Source organism: Heteronotia binoei, chromosome 5, assembly GCF_032191835.1.
Source record: "Heteronotia binoei isolate CCM8104 ecotype False Entrance Well chromosome 5, APGP_CSIRO_Hbin_v1, whole genome shotgun sequence".
Classification (NCBI taxonomy): domain Eukaryota; kingdom Metazoa; phylum Chordata; class Lepidosauria; order Squamata; family Gekkonidae; genus Heteronotia; species Heteronotia binoei.
In genome coordinates, this window is record NC_083227.1 from 7,805,264 (window position 1) to 7,829,965 (window position 24,702).

The 24,702-nt window shown below is 45.5% G+C and overlaps 1 protein-coding gene across 1 annotated transcript; it reads right to left on the bottom strand.

Moving 5' to 3' along the window:
* Window positions 1-364: 364 nt before the first annotated feature.
* On the bottom strand, window positions 365-12,590 carry LOC132572113 (zinc finger protein ZFP2-like). The gene is made up of 6 exons (XM_060238915.1): window positions 12,423-12,590; window positions 10,364-10,864; window positions 10,017-10,131; window positions 8,053-8,129; window positions 7,707-7,833; window positions 365-2,044 (listed from the first exon to the last, which is right to left on the bottom strand). Exons 2-6 carry the CDS (start codon window positions 10,784-10,786, stop codon window positions 690-692), a joined length of 2,097 nt encoding a protein of 698 aa, XP_060094898.1. The 5' UTR covers window positions 10,787-10,864; window positions 12,423-12,590; the 3' UTR covers window positions 365-689.
* Window positions 12,591-24,702: the final 12,112 nt, after the last annotated feature.

A 24,702-nucleotide genomic window follows, 5' to 3' on the forward strand; every position in this document is an offset into this window, starting at 1 on the left:
ACTCACCTCACAGGGTGTCTGTTGTGGGGGGAGAAGATATAGGAGATTGTGAGCTGCTCTGAGTCTCTGATTCAGAGAGAAGGGCAAGGTATAAATCTGCATTCCTCTTCATTGCTCAAATTATGTCAACCACCCCCTGACCAAGAGACTGTGTGTGTCTGTTTGGATGTCCACTGATTTGCATCCCCAGCCGCAAGGCTGTGTACACTTGAGTGGAACACTGGTTCGTTTTGCTCATCCTTCCACTTGGATCTATGTTCTCTGAACAGGTAAATATAGTCCCATAGAATAAGTTCCTTTTTGTCTATATAAGCTACTACCTTTATATTCTGAACTTGTATGTGTGTTTAGAGTGCTCCTCAACTTATAAGTTTTATTTTTATTTCTATAATTTTTATTAAGAAAACCCATTTCATTATTTAAGGCTTGAATAATGGAGGATACTACTGAGGGAAAAAATCCTAATAAGCATAGGTGGAGATTCTGCTTGTTACTCCCCTCGTATCCTCTGCATCTTCTAGCTAATTCCCCCAATAAACTCAGGAGAACCTCAATATCAGTTAGGGTAACAAGAGAGTGATCTCATTCATTGGGATGGTACCTATCATTAAAGCCTCTCTTGAGGCCATTTATGAGACCAGGTGTGACGAGCCAGGGCCAGACAGTGAGCATTCAAAAGGTTTCTTCCCTCAGTGGGTTCTCTGATGTGCTTGAAGATTCCCCCTCTGACTGAATTTCTTTCCACACTCTGAGCATTCGAATGGTTTTTCCCCTGTGTGGATTCGGCAATGAAATTGAAGACTGCCACTCTGACTGAATCTCCTTCCACAATCTGAACATTCAAAAGGTTTCTCTCCTGTGTGGATTCGGCAATGAAATTGAAGATTTCCACTCTGACTGAATCTCTTTCCACACACTGAGCATTCAAAAGGTTTCTCCCCTGTGTGGGTTCTCTGATGCGCTTGAAGATTCCCTCTATCACTGAATCTTTTCCCACACTCTGAGCATTCAAAAGGTTTCTCTCCTGTGTGGGTTCTCTGATGTTGCTGAAGACTGCCACTCCGACTGAATCTCTTTCCACACTCTGAGCATTCAAATGGCTTCTCCCTTGTGTGGGTTCTCTGATGTTGTTGAAGACTGCTACTCTGACTGAATCTCTTTCTACACTCTAAGCATTCAAAAGGTTTCTCCCCTGTGTGGGTTCTTTGGTGTTGCTGAAGACCGCCACTCGTACCAAATCTCTTTCCACACTCTGAGCATTCAAATGGCTTCTCCCCTGTGTGGCTTCTCTGATGATATCGAAGACCACCACTTGTACTGAACCTCTCTTCACACTCTGAGCATTCAAATGGCTTCTCCACTGTGTGGGTTCTCTGATGATTTTGAAGACAGCCACTCTGACTGAATCTCTTTCCACACTCTGAGCATTCAAAAGGCTTCTCCCCTGTGTGAGTTCTCTGATGCTGTTGAAGATTGCCATTCGTGCTGAATCTCTTTCCACACTCTGAGCATTCAAAAGGTTTCTCCCCTGTATGAGTTCTCTGATGCTGTTGAAGATTGCCATTCGTGCTGAATCTCTTTCCACACTCTGTGCATTTAAAAGGTTTCTCCCCTGTATGAGTTTTCTGATGCTGTTGAAGATTGCCATTCGTGCTGAATCTCTTTCCACACTCTGAGCATTCAAATGTTTTCTCCTCTGTGTGGGTTTTCTGATGCTTTTGAAGATTATAGCTGAGACTGAATTTAAGCCTGGTCTCCAAGTGTTCAGGTTTCTCCTCTCTCTTTGTTCTTTGGTGCACAAGAAGATGTGATCTATTTCTGAAAAACTTTCCACACTGAACGGATTTACTTGCTTTCATTTTCCTGTGCTTTGGAAAATGTACATTCCGCTGTCTTCCATCATGCTTCTCAACCATACAGCCACCTTTCTTTCTCTTCATTCTGCTTTGATTCCTGACATTTTCGTTAAATTCTTCATTTTTAACACTATCTAGCATTTGCTGATGAAGTTTCTCACCCTCCTCATTCCTCTGATCATCCTCTACTGGAATAAAGAGAGAGAGATCTTGTTAGCATTTGGGAAGGCTGGTAAGATCCAAAGGCATCCATGTGACTGCAGGAGGAAAGGACTGATGGCCCTTTGGCTTCATCCAGCTGGACTAATCTTAGCCACCCCTCCACCTTTCCTCAAGAATATCTAGTGTTTAAAGATTCCTCCCCCACCCATGAAGAACTTCAGCTTAAGTCTTGCCCAGAAGCAGCTTCTGAGCCTCCAGATTAAGGCCTCCCTCCCTCCTTACCCACCGGCCTGCAGGATTGTGCCAAACTAGATGTTGCTCAGAAGGGAATCAGGAATCTCATATGGTTATTTCTGGTGTGTTCCTCTGACATAATAACAGTGAAGGTCACTCACTCTGAACCAGCTCATTCGGGAAAGAAAGCCAGTTTGGTTCAGTGATTAAGTGTGCGGACTCTTATCTGGGAGAACCAGGTTTGATTCTCCACTCCTCCACTTGCACCTGCTGGAAAGGCCTTGGGTCAGTCATAACCCTCGCAGAGGTTGTCCTTGAAAGGGCATCTGGCGGGAGAGCTCTCTCAGCCCCACCCACCTCACAGGGTGTCTGTTGTGGGGGAGGAAGATAAAGGAGATTGTAGGCCACTCTGAGCCTCTGTCCTTGAAAGGGCAGCTGCTGTGAGAGCCCTCTCAGCCCCACCCACCTCACAGGGTGTCTGTTGTGGGGGAGGAAGGGAAAGGAGATTGTAGGCCGCTCTGAGCCTCTGTCCTTGAAAGGGCAGCTGCTGTGAGAGCCCTCTCAGCCCCACCCACCTCACAGGGTGTCTGTTGTGGGGGAGGAAGATAAAGGAGATTGTAGGCCACTCTGAGCCTCTGTCCTTGAAAGGGCAGCTGCTGTGAGAGCCCTCTCAGCCCCACCCACCTCACAGGGTGTCTGTTTTGGGGGAGGAAGGGAAAGGAGATTGTAGGCCGCTCTGAGCCTCTGTCCTTGAAAGGGCATCTGGCGGGAGAGCTCTCTCAGCCCCACCCACCTCACAGGGTGTCTGTTGTGGGGGAGGAAGGTAAAGGAGATTGTGAGCTGCTCTGAGATTCGGTGTGGAGGGCGAGATCTTTTTCTTCTCCCTTTGGGATCCTCTAAAACAGTGATCCCTAAACTTCTTGGCACCAGGGACCGGTTCGGGCTCCACCACGGCCCGCCCCCTCCGTTCCCCAGTGCCATTCCGTGCTTCACCCCCCCACCTGCCCTTGACAGCGCCGCAACACAGCACCGCGTTCCATCACCCCCCTCTATGATGAGGCTCGGCTCCCTTCTAACAACTTAGAATCAGCCCTGGCCCTGTTCATGCGGCCCGATTCTCATTGCGGCACCCCTCTGATCATGCCAGGTCAGGTGGGTGATGGGGCTCAGCTCTACCTGCTTGGATGGGGCTCGGGCTGATTCTAAGCTCTTTGAAGAGTAGGTTGAAGGACGCTTCTCCCCCCCCCACTTAACTTCCAAAAGTGAGGGAGGGGCAAAACTCCTCCTCCTCCTCCAGCCGGCTCTTCAGACAACTTAGAATCACCTGGGCCCTGCCGAAGTAGGTAGGGCCGAACTGACGCTCCTTGGATTGCGCAGGTGAGGGAGGGAGCAGGGCACAGTGCTGCGCTGGGGAAGAGAAAGGAGGGGATGAGCAGTGGCGGTGGTAGGGAACCGAGCCTCATCGTGCGGGAGGAGGCGGGGGGGCGATGGAGTCCGGTGGGGTGCAGCGGCAGCAGGGGGGTGGTGGGCAGGGAGTGGCGGCCCAGTTGCTAACAGCCCATGGACCAGTCCACGGACCGGGGTTTGGGGACCCCTGCTCTAGAAGAACCCTGCAACCTTTCTTCAAATGCAAGGCTGTTCTCTTTCTCCACCATAGAAGAAGAAGAAGAAGATGATGATATTGGATTTATATCCCGCCCTCCACTCCGAAGAGTCTCAGAGCGGCTCACAATCTCCTTTCCCTTCCTCCCCCACAACAGACACCCTGTGAGGTAGATGAAGATATTGGATTTATATCCCGCCCTTCACTCCGAAGAGTCTCAGAGCGGCTCACAATCTCCTTTACCTTCCTCCCCCACAACAGACACCCTGTGAGGTGGGTGGGGCTGGAGAGGGCTCTCACAGCAGCTGCCCTTTCAAGGACAACCTCTGCCAGAGCTATGGCTGACCCAAGGAGTGGGGAATCAAACCCGGTTCTCCCAGATAAGAGTCCGCACACTTAACCACTACACCAAACTGGCTCTCCACTACACCAGACTGTCTCTCCACTACACCAAACTGGCTATAGTCTCTCTTATACTTCTGGCTCCTTTTGCAGAGAGAGAAAGGGAAACAAAGAGAGAAAGACATCATTCTTACATGGGGAAAGAAAGAGGTGAAAGACTAAACATTCTTCCGGAAGGCCAGCACTGCAGTCCAGATAAAAGGTCAGAATCTGAACCAGGATAAGGGGAATGGATCTGTGAGGCGAAGAACCCTTGTTCCCCCAAGGGTTACAGGGATTATTACGTAAGTGGTCTGGTGCAACTTGTGGGTGTTCCTAATTGGAGTCTCCCTGCAGCTAACAACATTTTTTTCAAGGCCAGATCCCAGATTGTGGTCATTGGTTAATCGTGAGAACCTTTATCCAGTTCTGCAAACAGGGGATGATGCTGCTGATAGTCTGTGGAAAATTTCATCCAAGAGGACCCTTGATTGGGTCATTCGAACGACCTGACCCTAGAGAGGCAGAAACTATAATATGGTAATAAAGAGGCAGAAGGAAGCCAGGCTAACTTTATGTTCATGCCATGCTAGTGCACCTTGATGTTTTCTTGCTGTAGCATGATGAATACTTCTCTCTAGAATAACTTAGGCTACAGCTTGACATCTATACCTGGAAAAGTTTTAGAACAAATCATCAAACAGTCAATCATGGAACATTTACAAAGAATGGATGTGATTACTAAGAGCCAGCATGGGTTCTCAAGAACGAGTAATGTCAGACTAACCTGATCTCTTTTTTTGAGAAAGTGACTACCTTGCTGGATCAGGAGAATGCTGTAGACATCGTTTATCTTGATTTCAGTAAGGCTTTTGATAAGGTACTATCAAAATACTATCCTTGTTGACGTTGGTAAAATGTGGTTTGGATCCTCTTACCGTTAGGTGGATCTGTAAATGGTTGAAAGATCGCACCCAAAGAGTGCTTGTGAATGGTTCCTCATCCTCTTGGAGAGGAGTGACAAGTGGAGTGCCTCAAGGATCTGTCCTGGGACCTGTTTTGTTCAACATATTTAAAAACGATTTGGATGAAAGAATAGAGGGAATGCTTATTAAATTTGCCGATGATACTAAATTGGGAAGGGTTGAAATTAAATCAAAAGAGTTTCTGCCTCAACGTTAGGAAGAACTTCCTGACTGTTAGAGCGATTCCTCAGTGGAACAGGCTTCCTCCTTGGGAGGTGGTGGGCTCTCCTTCCTTGGAGGTTTTTAAACAGAGGCTAGGTGGCCATCTGACAGATCCTGTGAATTTGGGGTAGGTATTTGTGGGTTTCCTGCATTGTGCAGGGGGTTGGACTAGATGACGCTGGAGGTCCCTTCCAACTCTATGATCCTATGATTCTATAGTTGCAATACAGATTCTGCGACAAGGAGTGCCATTTAGGTGCTTCATATCTTTGGCAGAATAGTTAGCTTTTCTTGTTTTACTGTTGCTGAGCTGCAGAAACTGTGCTGTTTTGTGATGTCTTATTTTTAAATCCTTAATATATATTTTATTTTTAAAAGCAGTCTGCTTTACTTGTGTGAAGCCAGAAAGTTGGGTGTTGCTCAAGTGCGAAGAGCAGTGACCCAGGGGGACCCAGGCTTCGGTTCTTGACAGGGTCATTTCTAGATCACAGGCAGAGCAGATGTTCGTAATTCCATCCAGAGGGAAGGGTGTATTGTAAAAGATGCCAACAGACAAATGAGGATCTGGCCCTCCCAGAGTCTTTCTGAGGGACTCTCATCCACTTTGTCTCAGGTCAACATACTTTCTCTGGCTTGGGGGATGGCCATAACACTGGCCGCAGTCGCCCATCTGCAAAAACACCCACCTGAACACATGAAGCGGCCTTACATTGAATCAGACCCTTGGTCCGGTAGAAGTCAGTATCCTTAGTCCAGCAGCGGTTTTCTAGGGTCTCTAGGCAGTCATTTTCGAGTCACCTCCAACCTGATCCTTTCCCCTGGATATTCTGGGGGTTGTGCCTGGGATTCTTCTCAGGAGGTGGTAAGCTCTCCTTCTTTGGAGGTTTTTAAAAAGAGGAGAGGACTTGCAACAATGGGTTTAGAATTAGAAATGGGTTTAGAACTAGAATGATTAAAGGGCTGGAGCACTTGCCCTATGAAGAAAGGTTGAAACGCTTGGGACTCTTTAGCTTGGAGAAACGTCGACTGCGGGGTGACATGATAGAGGTTTACAAGATAATGCATGGGATGGAGAAAGTAGAGAAAGAAGTACTTTTCTCCCTTTCTCACAATACAAGAACTCGTGGGCATTCAATGAAATTGCTGAGCAGTCAGGTTAAAACGGAGAAAAGGAAGTACTTCTTCACCCAAAGGGTGATTAACATGTGGAATTCACTGCCACAGGAGGTGGTGGCGGCCACAAGCATGGCCACCTTCAAGAGGGGCTTAGATAAAAACATGGAGCAGAGGTCCATCAGTGGCTATTAGCCACAGTGTGTGTGTATATATAAAATTTTTTGCCGCTGTGTGACACAGAGTGTTGGACTGGACGGGCCGTTGGCCTGATCCAACATGGCTTCTTTTATGTTCACATTAAGGGCGGGAAGCTACCAGCTAGATATTAGCAAAAACTTTTCAAAGTAAGGGTTGTTCTACTGTGAAATCAGCTACCTAGGGAAGGTGTGATGTGCTTTCCCTCCCTGACAGTCTGCAAGCAGTGCCCGGATAAATGCTTGTCAAGGATGCTCTAGTCTAGGCTGATCCTGCATTGAGCAGGGGGTTGGTCTGGATGGCCTCTATGGTCCCTTCCAACTCTTTGATCCTAGGATTCTAGTAGAGGCTAGACGGCCATCTGACACCAACGCTGATTTTGTGAACTTACGGAGACAACAAGAGGGTGAAAAGGAAGGGTTGCATCAGTGCTTAGTTCTTGTGGTATTTTCTTGCATGCCCAAGAAAATGCGATTGCCACTTTGGGGTCCAGGCAACTTTAGCCAAACTTTGTGGAGGGGTTGTTTGTTTGGTTTTCTTGGCCATCCTCTGGGCATGCAACAAGGATTCTGAATTATGAATTACCTGCGTTTTGGAGGGGGTTAGACTAGATGACCCTGGAGGTCAGTTCCAATTCCATGATTCGATGGACACGTAAATTTTCCTTATACTGAATCAGACCCTTGCTCCCTTGGAGTCAGTATCATCTACTCAGTCCAGCATTGGATCTCCAGGGTCTCAGGCAGAGTCTTTCATTTCACCTCCTACCTGATCCTTTTCGTTGGATATGCTGGGGATTGAACCTGGGACCTTTTGCATGCCAAGGAGAAGCTCTACCAGGGAGCTGCAGCCCTCCCCAAATAGCGGAAAAGGCCTAAAAATGATGCATTGCTATTCAGTATTGCTATTCAGTATCATTCCTCCTCACAACGGCAAGAAGTTGCACCTTTGGCACCGATGAAAGATACTTACCCAGAGAGGTCACATTCCCATAGTTCTCCAGCATGACTTCCCTGTACAGAGCTCTTTGTCCCGGATCCAGCAGGGCCCACTCTGCCTCCGTGAAAGAGACAGACACCTCCTCAAAGGAAAAGGGACCCTGGAAGAAAAAGAAGATTTCCTCCTCTTCAAAGATCCTAACCTGGAAGGGAGTCGTCGAGGAAGGTACAGAAAATAAGGCTTGGGATGGGTAAATGCAACAGCATTCAAAGGATCTCTCTCACAGACCCCTTGTAGAAACAGAAGGAGCAAAAACTCCCCTGAGAAAGGAGGAGGGACCCAGGCTGTTTCCCCCCCAACCCCCGCTCATCTCTCCTACCTGGATTGGAGGTGCAGCAACTGTTCTCACACCTTGGAAAAGACAACGGCTCAACAGCATCTCCTCACTGCCTGTTCCTGAGACAAGGGAGGGAGGGAGGGTGTTTGCTTGTTTGTTCCCCGCTTCACACACACACACACACACACACACACCCTTCCCAGGGACTTGAAATCTTACCCTATGTACGCTCAACATATTTTTAAAACTGTTCTAGGAGAGGCAGAAGAGAAGCACCACGGACCTACGAGCCTCAGGGATTATAAGAGCTGCCAACCTATTTCTGACTTCTGTGAGACTTGTGTTTGCTCTACAGGGAGGGAAATGCGGAGTGGAAATGCCATAGCATGAAACCTCACATTGGACCAGATGTGACTGGAGCAATTTTGGGGACTTGGGGGGTAATGTAACAAAGCAGTAGACAAGTTGCACCTTTAAGACCAACTAAGTTTTATTCAGAATGTAAACTTTCGTATGCTCTAAGCAGACTTCATCAGACAAAAATGGAACGGCAAGAAGTCCTTAATATAGAGAAAGCGGGCAGTTGGTATGTAGAGTCATGGGAATGTTTCTAGCAGATTAAAAGAATCACAAATTGGGGTCTGTGTTTGTTAGCGTTGTTAACTGGGCTGAAACAACATTGGAGGGTGATAAAAAAGCAGACTGATGTTGTAGGCGTGAAGTGCCGTAAATCTGGGCAACATTCTGGTTTTGTTAGTTCTGGGTTTAAATAGAGGGCATAGTTCCTCAGGAGGTTATAACGTCATTATAGTTTTCTATTAGGAAAAAAGGAATATATTAAAATATAGTGGAGGATGGGTCAGTATATGTTAGAAGATATTTAAACTATTTACAGTACAATCCTAAAGACAGTTACTCCAGTCTAAGCTCATTCATTTCAATAGGCCTAGACTGGAGTAACTTTCCGTAGGATTGCACTGTAACAGTGCCTTAGTGGCCTGTTCCTGAGACAAAGAAGGGAGGGAGGGAGGGTGTTTGCTTGTTTGTTCCCTGCTTCACACACGCACCCCTCCCAGGGTTGTGAAACCTTGCCCTATGTGCACTCAACAGATTTTTTAAACACTTTTTTACTACATTCTGGGAGAGGTAGAAGAGAAGCACCAGGGACCTATGAGCCTCAAGGATTATAAATGCTAACAATGTATTTCAGACTTGTGTTTGCTCTACAGCAGGGTTGGCCAACGGTAGCTCGCCAGATGTTTTTATGCCTACAACTCCCATCAGCCCCAGCCAACATGGCCAATGGCTGGGGCTGATGGGAGTTGTAGGCAAAAAAAAAACATCTGGAGAGCTACCGTTGGCAAACCCTGCTCTACAGGGAGGGAAATGCAGGGTGGAAATGCTATAGCATGAAACCTCACCGTCACATTGGACCAGACGTGGCTGGAGTAATTCTGGAGACTTGAGGGTCATATCAATGAGTTTTCAGAGTGTCTCTGGGCATGCTGTCTTCACAACTAGGTTTTCAGCCTGATGCAACTTCAACACGATATCACGTCTGTCCCAAGCCCCACTCTAAGACCCTCCCCAAAGCACCTGCAAGTGCAGGGACATTGCCTGCCCTCCCTACTCCGCACTCTGCTGCCCACAGCAGCCCCCCAGAGGACTCTTCAAGCACAAGCACTGGAGGCAGATTTTCCCAGGATTATTGGCTGGTTTTCAGAACTCCGCTCCCCCAGAAGGTGGAGGTTCCCTATCGAGGTTTGCCTGCCTTCCCCTCCTCAGGGAATTTGAGACCTTTTAGGGAAGGAAGGTGAGATATTAATTTTTTTAATTTATGGGAAAAATTGTGCTCCAGAAGTTTGTCTTTTAGAGACATCACACTGTGTGGATATTGAGTGCTACCAATTAACTCTGTGTTGCCTACAGAAATCTGCATTTCCCCCCAAGACCTGACCTCTCTACCCATCACATTCACAGGCTCCCCAGGCACAAGGAGTCCTTACCACAGGAGAGGGCATCTTGGGCACGCTCCGCCGCCTGCACCCTCTGCCCCTGCTCCAAGGAAGCTCCTTCTGCCGCAGGGATTGCAGCTTCCATCTCCAAAGGTGGTCCCTGCATCTGAAACAGCAGCAAGGGGGAACGGTAAGAGATGGAATGGAAAAGAGACCAAGGAATGCATCCTGCCCCACTCTCAGATTCTACACCCTACTATCAGCAGATCTGATGAGTTATCTGCAGGAATCAGAAATACTCTAGAAGAGGCTCTGGGCAATTATCTGACCAGGAAATTTTAGGATAAGGCTAAATATTGTTACTTTAAATTTGACATATATAAAGGGAACCCTCTCACCTGTTCTGCCTGCCTCTTCTCCTCTGCCTGACTCAGGAGGAAACCTTCGGCCAGGGCCACCGCCTGGGAACTGGTCTCCGGCTCACATCCTCTGACCCAGCCCTGCATTTCCTGGGGCAGGAGAGTCAGGAACTGCTCCAGGATCACCAGGTCCAGGATCTGCTTCTTGGTCTGCCTCTCCGGATTCAGCCACTGGTTGCAAAGTCCATGGAGCCGGCTGCAAACCTCTCGAGGCCCATCAGCCTCATGGTAGCAAAACTGCCGGAAGTGTTGGCAATGCACATCTGAGGTCATGGTGTCCTTAGCCAAGATCTCTGTCACAGCTGTTTCCCAGAATTTAGCACCACTTTCAGGTTGGATGGGATGCAGGCTATCTCTTGCTCTCTTGCCAGTTCCAGGCCTTTCTGGGTCCTGCTCTTCCATCTCCTTCCCCTTCTCTTGGGCCACCTCTGTATTTGAGAAGTTGCCTTTATTCACTTGGCTCTGATGAGAGGTTTCTCTCTGAGGGGACAGAGACAAACAGGAGTGTATCAAAAGAAAAAATACATATATATACACACACACAAACCTGCAGACACATATTTGCGCCTATTACTACAGCCTCCACTCCCAAAAAGAAGCAGGGAATATACCACAAGTTCTTCATCCAGAGAATTATCACAGTTTTCTCCTCACCCCGTATTCCTGCTCACCCTGAGAGAAGGACCATATTCCTGAGTCTACTCTGGAGTATTTGGAATAATGCGTATGCCAAGACCTTGAAGACCCTTGCATGGCTTAATCATTATTTCAGTGGTGACAGATATGGTAGTTGGGGAACGAGTCAGCCAAAACACCTGCCATTGCGACAAGCCAATCAGCATGAATGATTTAGCACATTGGATCAAATCTGGGATTTCTTTCTAGGCCTCCTGACTCCCAAAAGGCAGGCTTCATATTCTTGTTGGCATCTCCCTTAACAAGATCTGAACCCACCCCTCCTGGGACAATGCCCTGGTGGTTCTCCCTGTTGTGCTGCCTGGGGGGGGGGCGGGTCTGTGCCTCTCTCACCTGGCAAAAGGATGCCATTCCTTCCACCCTAACCCCAGAGCAGGAGGGAGGATCTGGCATTATGCTGCGGCTGCCTCTGACAAGTGAGCCATGGAGGGACAGGGCAGGGGGGATGCGTTTGGAGCAGGCGTATTCCTTCCCTGTGTTTGCCCACTTTGCAAAACACTGATGCAGGTGGGGACTCGAACCCACATCCTTGTGCCCCTTACTTACTCATCCCGCTCCCCAAAAGGCCTGCTTGGGTTGTTGATTTGCAGAATGAAAAGGACCAGCAAGAGAATGTCAGTTTCATATATTTTAACTTTTCTTACCTTGAAAAACACTGATTATCGCTGCTCCCCAACAAACACCGCTTATATAGCAGAACAAAACTGGTGCCTCACAGAGTTACCAACCATTAGGCGGGTGAAGCCAAAGTAATCCTCTACCCTAAATAAATAATCAACAAAATTTACTATCGTTCCAAAGAAATTCCTGAAAAATCGTTCCCTGCCATCCCCACAAGGCTCCCACTTTGCACGGAAATCGACACATGAAATGGAGCAGTCTTTTTGCAAGCACTTGGTTCAAGACATCCAGCATCAGCCCAAGCACTTTTTGCCTGCTCTTGTGAGAGGCTGAGAAGACGCCTGCACTTTTAAGAGACATTGAGGGCACTTTATATGGTGGACTGTGCAACGGATCTATGCATGCAAGAGCTGGGGACTGATTGATTGATTACTGAACATAAGAAACAATATTTGGATGCGTAGTCAAATTTGCCAGGACAAAATTCACAGTAGTGGATTATGGTGGCTTTAGCTGTTTCCATGATGAATCTCTCACTTCCAGACGGGGCTTGAAGTTCTCCCAGAACTAGAACCCGCCTCCAGCGGACAGAGATCAGTTCCCTGGGAGAAAATGGCTGCACGGGAGGGAGCTGGCCAACCTAGGACTGCCCTGGATCCATTATCCCCACCTCTCTCCCTCCCCTCCAAGGTCTAAAGGCGTATTCCCCTCCACTACTTACTTCCAAGTAGACTTTCCCAGGATCCGGCTGCTGCAAGCTTTTTCCCTCCTGCAGCTCCTTCTCTGCAGCCCCCTCCTCAAGTCCTCCTGCGCCCTGCAAATGCAAACCCCTCCCCCTCCCCCAGGAAAAGCCCCCTTCCTCTCCTGCCCACCCCCACTCCTTGCTCGGCCTCTCTAGCAAGCAGCTCGGCGGCCTTAACCCTTCCCGTGCTGCAGAGGAAGGAAAAACGTGTCCTGGAGGAGCTTCAGCCTGGCTGCTGTCAGCCACACCTTATGCGGCTCAATGGGGCTGCTCGGGAGTAACTCTGCTGCAGGGGGTTCTGCTCCTCCCGGGGTGTCCCAGGTTGCTCAGAGAAAGGAGACTGCAGCTGGGTGCCCCCTCCTAGAATAAGGACCCTAAAACTCAATTTTGAGGGAGGGGTCGAAAAAGGGGGCGTTAGTGATGATGAGATCAGGCTCTTCTTTAAACAGACCATTGAGCGTTTCTGTTGCCCGCCCCCCTTCCCCCTAGAAAACCTGGTGGGACCTCCTGGCCCTTTTCTTGCATGTCCAAGGAAATGCTGAAAGCCACCGTGGGGTCAGGCAGGCCACGGTGCACAGCTGGTGGGTGGGGGCTTGGAGGGTGGAGGGGCGCAGGGGGCTGAAGGTCAGTGGAGGACCCCAGGCTGGAGGAAGGGGGGGGGGTTCTCCTCCCGCAGGGTCTCTGCTGGGCTGGCCAACCTCCCGGTGGGGCCTGGACATCTCTCCAGATTATAAGTTATCCCCTAACTACAGAGCACAGTTCCTCTGGAGAAGACGGCTGCTTGGTGGTGGGTAGAGAAGGCAGAGAAAGAAGTACTTTTCTCCCTTTCTCACAATACAAGAACTCGAGGGCATTCAATGAAATGGCTGAGCAGTTGGGTTACAACGGATAAATGGAAGTCCTTCTTCACCCAAAGGGTGATTAACATGTGGACTTCACTGCCACATTATAGCATTGGAAAAAAGTCCAGAAAAGGGCAACTAGAATGATTAAAGGGCTGGAACACTTTCCCTATGAAGAAAGGTTAAAACACTTGGGGCTCTTTAGCTTGGAGAAACGTCGACTGCAGGGTGACATGATAGAGGTTTACAAGATGATGCATGGGATGGAGAAAGTCGAGAAAGAAGTCCTTTTTTCCCTTTCTCACAAAACAAGAACTCATGGGCATTTGATGAAATTGCTGAGCAGTCTGGTTAAAATGGATAAAAGGAAGTACTTCTTCACCCAAAGGGTGATTAACATGTAGAATTCACTGCCACAGGAGGTGGTGGTGGCTACAAGCATAGCCATCTTTAAGAGGGGATTGGATACAAATATGGAGCAGAGGTCCATCAGTGGCTATTAGCCACAGTATATATGTATATATATATGTGTGTGTGTGTGTGTATGTATGTATATGTGGGTGTGTATATATATATATATATGTATATATACACACACACACACATATATTGACCACTGTGTGACACAGAATGTTGGACTGGATGGGCCATTGGCCTGATCCAACATGGCTTCTCTTCTGTTCTTATGCCACAGGAGGAGGTGGTGGCAGCTACAAGCATAGACAGCTTCAAGAGGGGATTGGATAAATATATGGAGCAGAGGTCCATCAGTGGCTATTAGCTACAGCGTATTGTTGGAACTCTAGCAATTCTAGGGTTGTTGTGCAGAGGGTAAGCAATGGCAAACCACCTCTAAACATCTTTTACCTTGAAAACCCTGCTGAGTCACCATAACTCAGCTGCGACTTGACAGCACTTTCCACCACCACCTCCAGTTGCCAGGTTCTACCTTCTCACCAGTGGGAGTTTTTGAGGGACATTCCTAGAGGGGGCAGAGATGTCACAAGAGATCCCCAATGCAAGATAACATGTATAAGAGATGGCATAATGATGGAGACATCGTACAGTGAGGGTCGGGTTTGAGGGCAAAACATCCCTCAAACCATATCCCTGCAGAGAGACCCCAGGCTGGAGGAAGGGGGTTCTCCTCCCACAGGGTCTCTGCTGGGCTAGCCAACCTCCCGGTGGGGCCTGGAGTTCTCTCCAGATTATAATTTATCCCCTCCAGTTCCCTTGCAGAAAATCACTGTTTTAAGGGGGTGTCTCTAGGGCATTAATATACCTCCTGGAGGACCCTGCCCTCCTCTGAAATTCCCCAACTCCAAGTCAGCCATTTCCACTCCGCCCATCTCCCAGGAGCTCCGCCCAGGGCCCTTCCTCCTCTCCACTACCCACTCACCCACCCCGCAAGGTAGACCAGTCCAAGAGGGAAGCCTTGGCCTAAGAAGAGTCAAGTTCAAACTCAGCCCTTCCTCCAGGCAGTTGGCAAACCTCAACGATTCTCTCTCTCCTTCCCCCCATCTTCTCAGGGCCCTTCTGAAGAACTCCTCCCTTTGCTGAAGTTGCCAATTCCAGGTTGGGGAACACCTGGAGACTGGAAGGGGGCGGGATCAATAAGGCTTTGATGCCAGAGTACCCCCCCCCCCCGCAGTCACCCTTTCTCAGGTGTGTGTGTGTGGGGGCTGAGATCAGCATTGTTATTCCATTAGATCTCCAGGCCTTCCCTGGAGGTTAGCAATCCTGTCCCAATCAAGGCACAAATCCCATGGCAGCAGCACCCCCCCCCCCCTCAGCCTTTTCCAGACCTCCCTCCCGGGTATACAGCCCAGGTCCTGCCAGGGGCACAACCAGAGTGAGGCCAAAAAGCAAACCAGCACCAGCAAAAGGGGGGTGAACCAGTCTCTCCTCCCCCACAAGTTAGAGCGATTCCTCAGTGGAACAGGCTTCCTCAGGAGGTGGTGGGCTCTCCTTCCTTGGAGGTTTTTCAACAGAGGCTAGAGGGCCCTCTGACAGCAATGAGGATCCTGTGAATTTAGGGGGAGGTATTTGTGAGTTTCCTGCATTGTGCAGGGGGTTGGACTAGATGACCCTGGAGGTTCCTTCCAACTCTATGATTCTAAGCTAGGCTGGGCTTTCCTTGATCTTGCAAAAATTGCCCCATGTTTAATTAAGGGCCATCAGGTATGTTACTTTTAAAGGAAACTCTCTTTGGGGAAATAGCTGGAATGGATTTTATAGTCACTGTTTGCATATTAAACAGAGTGATCCTTTTGCTGTCTTCTGTTCAGAGCTTTTGGCAGCCCATGTCAGAATTTTAATGCTGCCAGCTATAAAGATGTTTGGTTTCGTGCACCAAAGCTGACCCGTCTTTTCCGCAGCCTGGGCCTCCTGCATGCAGCCTCTTTTGGACCACGCCTGCTGTGCAGACAAGGCTATGCCCAGGGACCAGGTGGCTTGACAGAAAGGGCAGAAGCAGGTAGACAGCCCAGTATGCAATCACTCTAAAGCACTTTAGCATGCTTATTAGAAGTATGTGAAGCTTAAACCCACGCAAGTAACAGTTGAATGAACGGGACAATAGGACACAGCTGTAATCATACTCTAATTCTGCACAGGGCAAGAAGGAGACCTACAAGTAGACTCCAGCCCTCAGCCATCCTACAGCACTGCAGAAATATCTGGAACATGTTTGTCCCCCCTTAACTGGTGTTGGGGCAGTGCAAGTAGGTAACCTCACCTAGGGCACCAAATAGCCTGGCACTGCCCCTGGCTGCACATGGAGGAGGGAAGGGGAATCAAACCCAGTTCTCCCACAGTGCTCTCTTCTTGGGGTCCCTAGATAAAAGCTCTTCTTCCTCATCATGCCAGGGATTTGAGGGCTGGAGCTTTCTCCTTCCAGGCACTTCCATGCCTTCTAGCATCTGCTGGAAATACCCGAATCTTGCCCCATAGTAACCTCCATTTCAGCAGTACCCCTTGATGTTCTTGTCTTCTTCCCTGCCTTTTCCACACTGACTCTCCAAAATAATAACCTCCCTCCCCGAGCCAGAGAGTGCATTGTTCATAGAGTGAGTTGTGCACAGAGGCCTCGATCCCCTTAAACTGCCACTCTGTCAAGGAGCCCAAGCCGGGGCTCTCTGCGTCTCCAAGGCCAGAGGTTCACAACAAAGCAGATCTCAGCAAAATAGAGAAGGTTTATTAAATCCTTAAAGAACAATCTTGATATGAGGAAAACAATCTCTGTAGTCTAGCAGCATAAAAGAGGAAAGCTAACTTTTCAGTCTAATACATGGGCACACGGTGTTAGATGGCAGAATCTTACAAGTCTCACAGCCTCAGAGTGGAGACCTAAGCGTTTCCTAGGTAGCTGTTCATTGCAATGTGACCTTAGCATGGTCCGGGCCTCAGTCCGGAAAAATCACAAAGCTAATATGGCTTCTCTCTGGTCTATCTATTCTATAAGCCCATAGGACAGAATGGGCTGATTTTATCCTATGAGCCATTAGGACAGAATGGAGTCCACTCCATCATACGAGTCCACTGCACCCTAATTTGAATAGAGTTAAGAGTATTTGCAGTTGGAACAGGCGGCCTGATACACTGTATAGGACCAGTCTGATTATCTGCTGTTGTTGAACTGGCCCATTCCTGCTGTGAATGAACATTCCTTTTGTGTCATTTGATGAGAAGTGATACTGTTTGTGTCATGAACTTGTCTCTCAAAGTTTTCTGTTTGCTCACTGTTTGCTTTGCAGCAGCATTGTTATTGGTGGTGGTGGTGGGGGGGGGACGGGCTGTCCCGAGCTTCCTACAGTGGGCCCTGAGGAGAGGCAGTAGTGATCAGTAAGCCCCCAGGAGAACCTGTCAGCAGAGAACTGTCTCCCTCAGAAGTCAGGGGCTGTCTGGTGCGGTTCCCACCTGATGGGGCTGGCGGCTGGTGGGAGAGAGCAGAATCAGCCAGTGGCATGCCAGAGACAGAGTGTGAGCCAATCCTGTGTAGCCCACATCCAACCAATGGAAACTCTCAGATTTGCCACCACAGTAGGGCTTTTAATATCTAAAGGTTGCACAGGAAGGAGAGAGTTGACAAGGAGAACTCCCCCCCCCCTCAAGTTACCAGACCTTGGAAGCATCCAAGGAAGCTGTCAGCAGTAGATTCGAGATGGGCAGGAGGAAATAATTCTCTACACAGTGATCTGCTGCCATCAGGCTGGACTAGGGAGGCATTAGGGTTGAGATATGCCTCTCTAGAACTCGTTCTCAGGGGCGTGGCGTCGCACGCATAGGGAATGGACGCCTGAAAACAGAGCTCCTTACTTACCCCTGCCAAATCCACTTAAGCAAGCGCCCAGCGTTGTTGTTTGTTTTCTTTTTTTTCTTTAATTAGTATGGGAACAGTAGATGGTCAAAAATCCAGATCAAAAAGAAACCCAAGGAACTCTGTTAAAGACTATTTTCCCAAAAAGCCTAAGGCTAAGGCCTCAGGAAAAGCAAGCAGCCCTGCAAGCAAGATGGCGTCGGGAGAAGGGGAAAACACAGCAGCAGACCTAGCTTCATTTCGTTCTGAGGTAATGGAGGCTTTTCAAAAACTGGAAAAAAATATGACTGACAAAATATCTGCCATGATCCAGCCCCTTTCTGCTCAGTTGGAGGGTTTCAAAACGTCCTTAGAGAAGGTGGCAGAGACTGCAGATTCTGCTTTTAACATGGCATGTGCTGTGCAGGAGGACACTCAGTATTTTTATAAAAGAGACGAATGGGCCACTGATAAAATTATTGCACTTGAGAACCAACTGAAAATGGGGAATGTTAAAATTCGCGGGCTCCCCGAGAACTCTGCCTCTCCCTCTGACCTAAAATCTCTTATAGCCTCCTGGCTATCAAAGGCATTGGGTTTTTCTGAATCTGATCTTTGTGCCCTGGAGGCTGCATATAGAATTGGCCCTTTGCGCACACAGAAAACTTCGTTGCCTAGGGACATTTTAGTCCGTTTCTCTTCTGCCTCAGTTAAATCCAAGCTGCTGCAAAAAGCCCGGGCTATAAATCCACTTCTGCTAGGAGATTACAACATCCAAATTCTACAGGATTTGTCTTCTGAAACCTTGCAAAGGCGGAAAATTTTGAAGCCAATTATTGAAATCCTGAACAGGGAAAACATCAGATATCGATGGGTTGCTTCGTACAAGCTGCAAGTTACTGTACAGGATCGGTCGTTTGTCGCTGGAGGCCTTGACTCAGGCCTAAGCATGCTGAGAGATTTGAATCTTCCTGTTCCCACCGGCCTTATAGAAGCAGTTTCACATGTTCACTCAATAACTTCAGACACTAGATGGCGTCGTGTGCCTATGAACCGTCCTGATCGGCCTGTTTCTCCTAGAAGCTAAACACTGGAACTGTTGCTATGCAGAAATCTTCCCTTTTTTGTGTGGATTCTTGAGGTCCCCCCCCCCCTTTTTTTTTTTCCTGACATATAAGCTTTGCCTACTGAACTGCTGACTTATAAGCTTTGCCTACGTGTAACTCTGTCACGGCTTAGAAATATGCTGATGATTGTTTCGTGCCTATGAAGCAATGTTTATATACGAAATTGGGGGGTCCCCCCCCCTTTTTTTTGGTTATTTATATCTTTTGAACACAATGTTATGAATGTGAGGGAGTTATTAATTCAATTCAACTCATTAAAGGAAATCTTCTTGGTTGATTGGGTATGCATGATTGGAAGAATGGGGTGACTTGGAATATATGGTTTGAGTAGGAGCTGGAATGGGGAGGCTGGGTGTTGAGTGAGGGAGTGGGAGAGAGGGAGGGAGAGAGAGTGAGTGAGGGGGGGTAGATCAGAGTGAGAAACTTGAATAGTATGATTAGGGTTTTATATCAATATATTTCTTTCTACTATGAGTTAATGAATTGTCAGGACCTTTTCCCTTCCTGTGTGAATTGTTGAATGGAAATGAATCTGTGAGACAGAGGGTGGGTAGGGAATGTATGTGTGTGTCAGTTTGTGCCTTATGCTACTATGAAGGTTTGGAAACTTGTTTCCCTCACCATCATATCTCCCTACATAGGCTTATAAGTGGCTGAAGGATAGTTGGTGGGGAGTGTTTGGGGAGACCAGTATTTAATAGCGTTCATAGTTCTGTTTAAAGTTTCATTGTATTTTTATCATAGTGTCTTAAGTCTTACAATAACTTTGTGATCGAGATCTGATGCTGTTACACATGGTATATTAGTTTGCCTGTAATTATCTTTAATTCACTAACCTGAGTTGGTAAAAGGCACAGGTTTTATTATATGTGGCTTTCTAGGCATTTTAGCCTTGACTCGATCAGCTTTGTTTGGCCTTTCATTATAAACTTTCTATACATTCGGCTCTGTTATTCTGTTTATAAATTTTATTTTTGCTGGGTTGATAGTGTTAAATATAAGCATTTTTGGCAGAGAGGGAGAATGGAGAACTTCAGTTTTTTTTAATTAGCTCCATTTGGTAGTTGTTGCTAGTTGTGTGGTGTCTTCAGTAACGAAGACTTCCGCTTCAAATTTATCCTTTTAAGTAAATAGTTGTTGTTTTCCCAAGATTGGGTTAACAGAGTTGGAGGGTGAGTTAGTGGCTAGTGTCTGTTAATGCTAGACCACTGGTGTTGGTTATGGTTTTTTGTTTGTGTTACGGGCAGCATAACTGTATTGAATTATTATGGATTTAGTTGGAAGTTTTTTAAAGCCTTTGATCTGAAATCTGTCCTCATACCTTTGAAATTTGATCTACAGGATTCGCCTCTAGCTATCCTGGTGGCACCTGGGTTCAAAGCTATGAATTGCAATAATTTTGATAACCTTGGTTATTTCCTCTTTCAATTATGGCAGAGTGCCACTTGAAATTTCTATCTCTAAACTGTAATGGGCTAAATAATTTAATTAAGAAAAAACGGGTTGCCTCTGCCATCTCTCATCAGAAACCAGATATAGTTTTTTTGCAAGAAACTCACCTTAAGGGTAACCAGCCCAAGGTCTTCCAGTCAAAATTTTTTGCTCATCAATTTCAAGCTTACGGGTCCTCCAAAGCAAGAGGTGTGGCCATCTTAATAGGTAAATCAGTCCAATTCACTTTTGAAAATTCCTCAATTGACCCTAGGGGTCGGTATATTTTTATCAATGGGATCTTTAATGGTAGCCCTTATACTCTGGCATCGGTGTATGCTCCAAATGATGGACAAATTGCATTTATTAAAGATACGTTGTCACAACTTCAAACTTTTCATAAAGGGCCCATTATTTTGGGAGGAGATCTCAACTATGTTGTCAATCCTTCTTTAGATAGATCTCAAAAAAGCCTGCTACCTCTATCTGCCAATAAATGGTCTCAATCAAAAGATTCGAATGGCCAAAATGATTTAGCTCAAATCTTTCAATCCTATAATCTGTCAGACATTTGGAGAAGCAGGCATCCAAAAGAAAGAGACTATACCTTCTTTTCTTCTCGTCATCAAACCTATTCCAGAATAGATTTTCTTTTAGTTTCGGATTCTATTTCTAACCTTTTTTTTAAAGTAGACATTGGCCCAATGATTTGGTCTGATCATGCATGGTTGGAAGGTTATATGTCAGGAATCACTGAAAGATCTTTTTCTTTTAATTGGAGATTGGATAGTAAACTACTGTCTATGAAATCGGTTACAGATTCCATTGAAAAAGACATTAAAGAATTTTTTCAATTCAATACTGAGTGTGGAGTACCTCAGCATATAGTTTGGGACTCGTTTAAAGCTGTAATTCGTGGCAGATTTTTGGCTATTGCCTCTTCGTATAAAAAAGAAAAAGACAAAATTAGATCAGATTTGGTTGCCAACATTACCAAATTGGAAGAGAAATTTAAAAAATTTGGTAGCAAAAAAACTTATTCAAAACTTCTTATAGAAAGGAAAAAATTAGAATCTTTTGACGTCTCCAAGATTCAAAAACAAATGGCTTATATAAAACAAAAATATTGGTTTCGAACTCCTCAATCCCTTAAACTCCTATCATGGAAGGTTAAAAAGAGAATATCCTCAATGGCTATTTCTTCCATTCGTTCTAAATCCGGTACCTTGAAACATTCCACTAAGGATATTGTAGGAGTTTTTAAAAAATACTATTCATCTCTATATTCCTCCCAGCATCCAGCATCAGACCTTATTTCATCTTTTTTAGACACTCACTCAGTTATTAAGCCTGTTTCTCCTGAGGTTAAATCCCTTTTGGACAAACCTTTTACTGCACTTGAAATACAGGAGACTATCAAGTCTATGAAATCCAATAAATCTCCAGGCCGAGATGGCTTTATACCAGAATTTTATAAATTTTTTAATACTTTGTTGGCTCCCATCTTGGCGGACGCCTGTAATCAGTTTGTACAGTCTGGTTCTTTTCCAGTTACTTGGTCACAGGCAAAAATCATTCTTCTTCCAAAGAAAGACAAAGACTTGCTAGACCCTAGTTCATACAGGCCGATATCGCTCCTTAATTGCGATTACAAGATTTTTACAGCAGCCCTGGTGGCTAGGCTTAATACTTTTATAGGGAACTACATTCATCCTGACCAATCGGGCTTTATCCCACACCGTGAGTTAACGGACAATACTAGAATGGTCCTTGATGTTATTCAATACTGCCGGAAATTTAATATTGAGTCTTCCTTTATCTTGTCTATTGATTTTGAAAAAGCCTTTGATTCCGTTGAAGTTCCTTATCTTACAACCTTACTGCAGAAAATGAATTTTGGCCCGAATTTTCTGAAGATAATCCATTCTTTATATAAGTCGCCTTCTGCTATTCTTTCTATTAATAATTTGGATTCTGAAGAATTTAATCTTTTCAGAGGGACGAGGCAAGGTTGCCCCTTGTCTCCTCTGCTTTTTGCAATCGCAATTGAACCTCTTGCTAATGCTATCCGTAATACCAATATTATTGCTGGTATCCCTATTAGAAAGAAACAAATTAAGGTGTCTTTGTTTGCAGATGACCTAGTGCTTTTTGTTACAAAACCTAAGACTTCTTTACCAGCTGTCTTTGATTTATTATCTGTATTTTCTTCTATATCGGGTCTTCGAGTAAACCCATCTAAAACCATTCTTTATCCCATCACAATTTCAGATGCTCTCCAAGATTCCATCTACTCAAATTATCACTTCAAAAAAACGGATAGATATTGGACATATTTGGGGATCAATATACCTTTAAAATTGGGAGATATTTTTAAAGTCAATCATTTATTGATTAAGGACATTCTTACTATGCAAAAGAATAAAAATTCTTCACTCATTCCCTGGAATGAAAAAATTCAGATTATTAAATCTTTTATTTTTCCCAAATTTCTGTTTTTATTTCGAGCCATTCCTATTCTTATTCCTGAGGACTTATTTGTGGGTTGGCGTCGTTCGTTCTTAAGATACATTTGGAACAAGGGCTTATCTAGAATAGGGTATGCAACTCTTATTCGTTCTAAATCCTCAGGTGGTCTGGCTCTTCCGGATCTGCATAAATTTTATGAAGCTGCCATTTTAGGAGGCCTTGTCAGATACCATGATGCTGATTTAAATTCAGGCTGGAAGGTCCTAGAAGATACCTATCTAAATAACAAATCGTTTCAATCTACATTATGGGAATTTCCAAAGAAGAGACCTCCTAATATCTCCTCCAACCTTTTCCTTAAAGCCATTTTTCAGATTTGGGACAAACGCCGCCTCTTTTTAGCCCCTCCTATGTCTCCACTATCTCATTTTATGGATGTTTCTTGGTTTCAACCGGGGTTTTTTTACAAGTCTTTTCCAATTTGGAAAAAATATAATCTTTATAGGTTTGTGGATATTTTGTCCAATGGAAAAGTGCTCGACAAAAAATCTTTAGAAGAGAAAACTGGTGGGACAAAAATCCCATGGTTTGAATACTTGCAAATTAACAACTTGGTGACATCACTCTCAAAGAAATACAATTTCAATCGACCTCTTACTTTCTTTGAATCCTTGCTACAATCTCCTTTTTTAAAGCGGAAGGGACTGATTTCATTTATCTATAAGGGTTTGCTAGACATTGATGCTGTTGATTTGTTATCCTATCAAGAAATTTGGCAAAGGAATAGTTCAATTAATTTTCAGGAGGATGTTTGGCAACAAATCTGGTCATCTCCTTCGTTTGTTTCAAAATCATTGAATATACAATTACAAACTCAAAAAATTTTGTTCCGGTGGTATTTAACACCTCAGAGATTAAGCCATATGGCGATAAATCAATCCTCCAAATGTTGGAAAAATTGTGGAGAGGTGGGCACATTTATACACTGCTGGTGGTCTTGCCCGAGGGTGCAGTCGTTTTGGGCAGTAATTGTGGCAAAAATCAAGGATATCACGGGCTATAGTTTACCCTTAAGATTGGAACTCATTTTGCTTGACTGTTGGAAAGGTATTTCTATTACTTCTCTCAATAAATCCCTGATATCCCTTTTACTAGCTGCTGCTAAAATGGTGTTAGCCCAATTTTGGAAATCTCCCAATATTCCTCCAGTTAAAGCCTGGTATGCTAAAATCTGGGAGGTCTATGCTATGGACAAGATAGCAGATAGTTTACGCAATATAAATAATTCAGAAGGTAACGATTCTCTGATGTACAAGTGGCTTCCATTTCTTAAATTTTCTTTTAGTCCTGTAGATCAGATGCGTACATGTATTCCTGGTAGATATTATGACATTATTAATTTGATGTAATTAACATATGGACAGAGTACTTATTTTTTAATTCAGCTGCCAAGTATGTATGTATGTGTGAATGTATGTATGTGTTGTTTTGTTTGTATTTTGTGTATATATATATATTCTGTTTTCTACTGGTATGCTATGCTTATACACAAAGAATGATTGCAGATACAGTCATTGATTGCTTTATTTGTATGTTTACTAAATTCAATAAAAAAGTTTTTGGACAAAAAAAAAAAAAGAAAATGGCTGGTGCTTGCACAGGGGACCTTTCCTTTCCTTTCCTTTCTATTGTTAAACACGGATGAATGTTATAGTAGATTGATGGGAAAAGGTGGTTAATAATTAGTGTTGGTTTGCAGTAGAATTCAATTCAATAAAAATTTCAGTTAAAAAAAAAAAAAAAAAAAGAACTCGTTCTCAGATGAAATGTTTGTGAATTAAGGATGCCCGCTGGTCAAACTATGGGTACACCAGCAGCAGAGAGGCTGTAGATGTCTGTTTCGCTCAAAAGAGAGATCAGCTGATTTTCTAACCTGGAGATCCCGCTGCCCGACCTTTTCTTCTTTGTGGGATCTTTTTGGGATTTTCAACACTGCTAATGCTCCTTCCACGATACGAGCATTTATAACATTTCTTTCTGATTAGGGTAAGGTTCCTTCTGTAGATTCAAGTCTTTTCTAGCAGTTGGCATCT